Source organism: Aphis gossypii, chromosome 1 (assembly GCF_020184175.1).
Source record: "Aphis gossypii isolate Hap1 chromosome 1, ASM2018417v2, whole genome shotgun sequence".
NCBI classification, from domain to species: Eukaryota; Metazoa; Arthropoda; class Insecta; order Hemiptera; family Aphididae; genus Aphis; species Aphis gossypii.
Window position 1 is genome coordinate 32,237,653 of NC_065530.1, and position 7,515 is coordinate 32,245,167.

Genomic DNA, 7,515 nt, shown 5'->3' on the forward strand with positions numbered 1-7,515 from the left:
TTTTGTATACTATCAATAGTTTTAACGCCTTTAAAATACATAACGATTTTATAATACCAGTTGTATTTGTGTATCTGTGTAGGTATTAATTAACAAACATTTATTTGTAAAAATGTCCTCTTTTTTTATAAGACACATCTGGTCACCCTAACTGTTCAGTACAATATAATATTAAAAGGGGAAATAGATGAACGGTGTCTTGAGCTGACTGGAACGAATGTATTCTGATGACAACCACGAGGTTTTGGGTCCGAACTGGATGATGGTGGAATAAATATAATAACTGCCACACTATATTGCTGCGAGCTGCAAGGCAATGAACGGCGAACTGCTGTCTGGTCGACGACCGATAAATAAAAATAATATTTATTTATGTTGATTTAACATTGACGCGGAACCGCGTGTTGAGACAACAAAAATGTCGGCGAACGGCGCGAACAGTAAAACCTTCACAAAATTATGAACTATAATAATGGCTAGTCGACCAGCACGCGCGATGACAAAAACATCGCGACCGTTGCGAACTGCATTAGGTGACCGGGGTGAAGAGGAACGTCTCTTCGGGTGTTACCAACCACAGGAGCAGTGGGACCGGACAACGCGGACAGGTTGACGAAGTCCGAACACTAAGAATAGGTAGCAAATCAAGGAAATAATAAATTAGCCATTACATTAATTTATATTTAATATGAAAATGGTTACAATAAATAGAAATTTTCAATAAGTATAACCCAAGTTGGCAGCATGTCTATATCTGCTCCACAAAACACTATTTCCCACAAAAAATGCGGGTAATTAACAATAATTGTATTATTGAAGATAGATTTATGTTAATTAAAATCCATCCAAGTTACTCGTTATTTAAATTTAATTCATAAATCATATTTATATAGGTTTGCAAGCATCGTGATCATATTATTTTATATGAAATATGAACATTTTAAGCCTTCATCGGTAGGCAGCGCTCCCGGAGGAAATCACAAATGGTGTACATTTTTCAATCGATTTATTATCGAAGTGTTAACACCTCTGTACAATATATACATCCACCTTGGTTCCATATATTATATATATTACTCTCTCTACTGTAATCGCCGCCGCCGCGTGATATATATATATAAGAGGCCGTCACACTAAAAGTGAAACGCATACAACGTCCGAGAGAACGCGCTGTTAGGTGTTTTCGTGATCCGCAAGCACGCGACGTTTTAACCACGCCCACTACTGGTAGTCGGCGGCCAGCCGAGGATTATGCCTATTCGGGAGCGGTGTTTATTATTATTTGAACCTTCGTCTAAGACGGATCGCGCGTAAATATACACGTAAATGGGTAAATGCAGCTGTAATATTTTTAATACCCGCGGGTACCGATGTGATTTGTATTTATAATACATTATTAGATATTTACTTCATGAAATATTTATAATAAAGTAAATAATAACTAATTTATAGCAATAACCTAAATTAATATTACCTAAATATCTAAATATTAGTTTTGTAATATTTAAATGTATTGCGTATATTTTACATTATACATTATTCGTGAACATGCTACAACTTACAAATTTTTTTGGTAATTCAAAGAAAAATAGAATATTGAGCATAATAACCTGTACCTACTTAAACACACTTAAAAATACATAATTTAATCATTTTATAATCTAATATTTAATTACCATACAAAATAGTAAAAAACAAATATTTCTTTAACCTTTTTTCAAATGTATTATATTTATAAACATATAACATAAAGGTAATAATTGCATTTTTCATGTACATTTAATATGAAATTAAAATTTTTTATCATTAAATAATTAAATAAAATATACAAATTTAAAACAATACTTTTAATACTAAATAAATAATAAATTAAATTAAATACATTATTTCTGTATGGCTTTAAAGTGTTTAAACAGAATCTTGACTCAAGCTCAGGTACACTTTTTTGCTATTTTTAATTGAATAGCGAACATGTTTTGTGTCTAGCGAGTCTTGATCAAAATTTTGATTTTTTTTGTGTGTCTTTAACATTAAATAATGGGTAATACTAGAAAAAATTCCTGCCAACAGTTTTGCACTCCACCCAAAGGTTTTGTATAAAATAGTAATATTAATCCCCGTATCCACTAGTGTTAATATTAATTTTACAATAAAAAATATCCCCATCAGTCCCGAAACAAAAGTACCAATAGTTGTAAACCATCCCCAAAGTTGATGTAATTTATTTTCGACCATGTTGCTTATTGTCTGTTCGTCAATAAGATATTTATATTGCAGACCTTGGTTAGTCGTATCATATCCCATAGATTGTCTTATTAAATTATTTGTAGCAGCACTCACTTCTTGTGGAAACAATATATGTTGCTGAAAAGCTTTCATTGTGTCTTGTGTGTATATACCAGCATTCATAAGCGATTCTGGACTTTTGTACGACCACGTCCAGGTTGTAGCCGGTTTGAGCTTTTGTGGTTTTTTTATTTCTTGTATATTGGGTACAATACCAAACCAGTCTCCGTCCAAATTGAAGCCAGGTGGAAGTAGTATATTACAATCAATTTGAGTTCCAAATTGTTGCAATATGTGCGTTTTGGGGGCCATGAAAAACGTTTTGTTGTTATATAAAACTGGTAGTTCATTAAAACATACATTTTTTCTCGATATTTCAACATTTACCTTTTTACATTTTATTAAATATATTATTTCGCCTGTTTTCACTGCAGTAAAACCTGGTCCTTCGCCCATAAGATACGAAAAGTCGGAAATGCTCGAAGAGGCTAGTGTAAGCTTTTGTTGTAATATTTTTCGTTCGAGATCACACTGTTTTTTAATTATGTCATTATACAATGATGTTATCGTAGATTTAAAGAAGTTTTCAACATAAACAAATTTTGTATTAACGTAGGCTAACAAATCAGTGTTTTGCGGAGAAATTGTTGTTGTCGTAAATCGATTGAAAAATGCGGTATCTACAAGTATGACTAACTGTATGTGTTCAGTTTGAATCACTGGCATCCCGCATGCAAAACTTTTTTTAATTTGTTTTAGGGAAAATACTATTTTATCCGTTTCCACAATATAGGTATATATATTATTTGAAAAATCATTAATGGCATTTGAAATTATTAACGATGCAGGACCATCATATAAAACATTGAAATCTTGTACTTCACAAGTGAAATGGTTGTTTGTCCATATAGTCTCTCCTTTAAAAGAATCAAAACCATAATTTTCAGATAATTTCATTTTGGTTCCTGTTGGAAGTATGAGGATATTATCTTTACTATTTGCTATAGCCGTACCTTCTGAAAGCAATATTTTAAATTTAGCTTGTACGACCACATCTTCCCACTCTCCTCTGCTTGATTTAAAAGTTGTGCCTTTACAATTACCATACTTGTCTAATGTTCCGGCAATGATATTTGTTACAAATATCGTTTCGTTTATTTTTAAATCTGTCACTACTCCTCCCGTTTGAAAAGTGAAAGATTGTTTCTGGTGAGTCTGTGAACATCTAGCACTACCTAACTCTATTATGTCGGAAAAATACCCTCCCTCTACAACTTGTGCGTCTTCAAACGCCGAACACCTTGTTATTAAATAATCAACAGTGATCAGGCATGATTTGAAATTAACTGGATATGTTTCAACCCTTTGCAATAGTTGTATTCTTGTTACCCGTTCTGTTTTCGAAGGTATTGGAAGATCACAGTTGTCTACTTCTAGACTGTCAAAGGAAGTTATATTTAGGTTAGGACCTCCGCAATCGTAAGCAATGAATCCAAAAGTGAAATGTATGGTTGTAATAATAACAAATAGAACTTTTTTGATATTCATGTTGAGTGTTGACTGGTTGTAATACCTATTATGAAATAAAATATAAATATTATATATAGGTACAATTTAAATTAAACACTTAATTTAAATATTGTGCTTTAAAAAATAAGAGAACGGATTTAAATGCTCTAAAAAACAAGAAAAATTTGTATAAAAATACGATTTAACGCACTCATAACAGCAATTAAAACTATTTTTATCATTGAAAAAATTTGTTTTACTGCATAAATTCTTATTCTATTAGGTTTTAATTTGATCTAACCTAACCTTAATCTGATCGGTAAAAAAAAATATAGTAAATAATAAATAATAAAAATACAAGTAGGTAGGTACGACGCATATACGATTTTTATGTTTATTCAAAAATAATTCATTGTAAAAACTTGAAACTTGTATCAGATGTTTACATTAGTATTTTCATTTGAGAATTAATACCTAAAATTTGAAAATTTAAAATAAGGTTTCTCATAAAATGGGGCATACCCGTTTTTGACCAAAATCAAAAATGTATATAATATATGTAAAAAAATAAAATAATTGCTGCTAAATAATTTTTTATAAGTTGCATAAAATGTTGTAAAATAAATATAGAACATTTTTAATATATAAGAATAGTAAAATATTAACATTATTTTTATGTTAATATGCCACAATATATATATACAATATTATATAAAAAATTTAAAAAATAGTATACAATTTAATTAATTTTATTATTCCTATTTCTTTTATAAATCGTATCATTAAAATCATTATAAGCCATATATATTTTATTTTATTTAATACAGAAATTATACCTAATAAATATATTATAATATTATCGTGTGTATAATGGGCCCCATATCGTGTGTTATGGTTTATGAGCAAGCTCGTGTGGGGCCCATAAACAAATTATATATTCTTTATTATTTGTCGATTTTGTCGTTGTCATTATAATAATTACTACTGATAAAGCCAGTCGTTGGGAATCGTGCCGAATGGGTCATTATTGATATTGATATATTAATATTGTTACTGATATATTATATACACTAACCTATTAGTTTGTTATACTTGAGTCCATGCATTTCCAAACTTTGTTTAAATCCATCGGCAATGGCATCGGCTTCCATGCTTGTTGCACCCTTTTTCCAATTTAAAAAACAAGTATGGTCAGGTGGAGATAGTTTTTTATTTTTGGCCCTTTGGCAAATTATACAATAACGGTTTCTAATTCCCACAAACAAAATTTTTTTCGATCTATAACCTATTATTGTTGCCTAGAAAGTAGAATTATAAATAAGGTCATTCAAAACAGTTTTATAAAACTAATATACTAATATAGCATATATATATTTTACCACTCCAGATAATGCATCATATTTAGTCTTGTAACTGCGCTTTGACCACTGTCCATCCGCAACTACAGTGCACATAGGGGTTCCATCAACATCTAATGTACCAGCTTTTATTGCTAAACGACGTTCTTCTTCACCAGCAATTTTCATTTGTTCCTCTGCAACTTCATGAATTCTTTTGCAAATAAACTCTTGAATTTTCAGAAAAGTAGTTGAAGACATACAAGGTATATCGATTATCGCACACAATTCGGACAACTGTGTAAATCCAATTCCAGCTGCTATTGATCCATTAACGGCGGAATAATTTACTGGCAAATAAGCTTCAGGTTTCAACTTTTCTGAGTCGATAAACATAACAATATTACAAACATCACATTTAAACTTAAATGATGATCTAAACCCGTGTTTTTTCTCAGAAATAAACGTCATATTTAAAAATGTACAACCAAATGACCCTCTATGAACACTGTTTTTAATTTGACTAAAAACGTAATGTATATCCACTATTCGTCTTCCCGAACTTTCATCAACATCACATTGCCTGTTAAAGAATTAAATTTATTACGACTCATCTTCAATCAAAATATAAATTTTAAATGCATACTTAATTTCTTGATTACTAAGTATAGATTCGTCCACTGTTAAGTTATGTAAATTTTCTTCAGTATTCCAATAATTATTTGCATTACCCTCCGGATCATTTATTTTTCTAATTTTTTTTTAAAAAAAATTGATATAATATATACAAAAATCGTTGGAGTTCTCATATACATTCAAATTTATATAATCAGAGTTTTAATTTAAATTATTAAACATTTTTAATTTACCTAATTGTTTCCCTTGATGTGCATGGTAGTTGATTGTCAGCACCTAAGAAAAAAGGTGCCTCAACAGATTTTACGAGCTCTGGATTTTGACTTTAAAAAATATATAAAAATATTGTATTATATAAATATTTATACTGCTGCATGCGATTATGTAATACATTTTCCGTATATTATTTAAATATTAAGTTATTATAGTTTACCAAATTTAATAGCTATATAATTTAGCAAAAGTTTACCTAATTGTTTCCCTTGATGTGCATGGTAGTTGATTGTCATCACCCAAGAAAAAAGGTTTCACAACAGATTCTACGACCTCTGGATTGGGACTTAATTAAAAACAATGTATTGTTATAACTGATATTACGTTATTATTTATACATATTTTATATTTTAATCATTTAATATTTTACTTACTTGGTTTTGTTTTGAATTCCTAGAAAATTCATCACTCGATTACTCAATTTCTTTTTAGTTGATAACTTTTTCGATGGTTGACGAGTACGTTTTTTAAGTTGATCCATTTTAACGTTAAATAAAAAAAAATTAAACCACAATAAAAATTCAATTAGAATGTAAGTTGTTACTGGTGTGGACAGTTTTACAGAATGACAATAATTTTGATGTCTTCCCATTTTGATATGCACTATTATCGTTGATCATAATATTTAATTATATAATTACCTTATACTAGTTATACTAATGAATAATGCGAGTAATAAAATAATAATAACTTAATTATCACAAATAGGTACTTACTTTTATACTATATCCACTGAGATAGATAAGATATACTGGAGCGCGCACTCGGCCGTAAAAACGAGCCGTCGTGTTTGACGTTACCCCCACCACCGAAGGGCAAAACATTTCATTTTTACATAGGAAAATACGATGAATTTGTAAATAACAATTTATTTTCGTTCTTAATAGCTGAGATATTTAATCAAATGCCTATATAATCTCAAGCCTTTTCGTTAGTTTGTAATTTGTTACAATTTTGTATACCTAGTACCTATATTCAATATGGTTGTCTCGTGTTCAGCTTTTGGATGTACTAATAGGCACATTAAAGGTGGAAGTATTTAGTTCCACAAGTACCTAAATATTAACATTTTATACAGTTTTATTTGTGGCCAGGGGCCCGGAGGTTTCTTGAAGCCCCGATGGTTTTATAATTTTATATAATTAAATATTTAATCAATAAGAAGCGGAAAAAATACCCACGAAAAAAAACCCAAACTACAATCACACCTGAAAAAAAGCCCAAGAAAATAAAAGTGCTATCATTGTAATCTTGTATTTTGAAATATTTTATAAACTGTGGTTGATTGTTGATTATACAATGGATTTATAATCATATAATACATTTTTAATAATAAATAATAATATTTTTTAAATAATTTTATCATATAATTATTTAATAGAACATAGGAAAAAAATATTAAAAATACAAAATATTCTCGTTTGTGGTAACATAATAATAACTAATAATTATAATACGAGAGATCATAGTCATA

The 7,515-nt window shown here is 29.5% G+C and overlaps 1 protein-coding gene across 1 annotated transcript; it reads right to left on the reverse strand.

Annotated features, from left to right (window-relative positions):
• Nucleotides 1–4,549: 4,549 nt before the first annotated feature.
• On the reverse strand, nt 4,550–6,707 carry LOC126549439 (uncharacterized). Its single transcript, XM_050198578.1, has 6 exons — nt 6,416–6,707; nt 6,238–6,327; nt 6,002–6,091; nt 5,779–5,883; nt 5,175–5,715; nt 4,550–5,093 (listed from the first exon to the last, which is right to left on the reverse strand). The coding sequence occupies exons 1-6, from the start codon at nt 6,631–6,633 to the stop codon at nt 4,866–4,868; spliced, it is 1,272 nt and encodes a 423-aa protein (XP_050054535.1). The 5' UTR covers nt 6,634–6,707; the 3' UTR covers nt 4,550–4,865.
• Between the last annotated feature and the right edge of the window lie 808 nt (nt 6,708–7,515).

Bases quoted from the DNA above. Each gene is read 5' to 3' on its own strand.
- LOC126549439 (XM_050198578.1), bottom strand. From the start codon at position 6,633: ATGGGAAGACATCAAAATTATTGTCATTCTGTAAAACTGTCCACACCA. The intron at 5,884-6,001 runs GTAAATTAAAAA...AAAAAAAATTAG, and splicing joins ACATCAAGGGAAACAATTAG to AAAAATAAATGATCCGGAGG. The intron at 5,094-5,174 runs GTAAAATATATA...TCTACTTTCTAG, and splicing joins ATGATGCATTATCTGGAGTG to GCAACAATAATAGGTTATAG.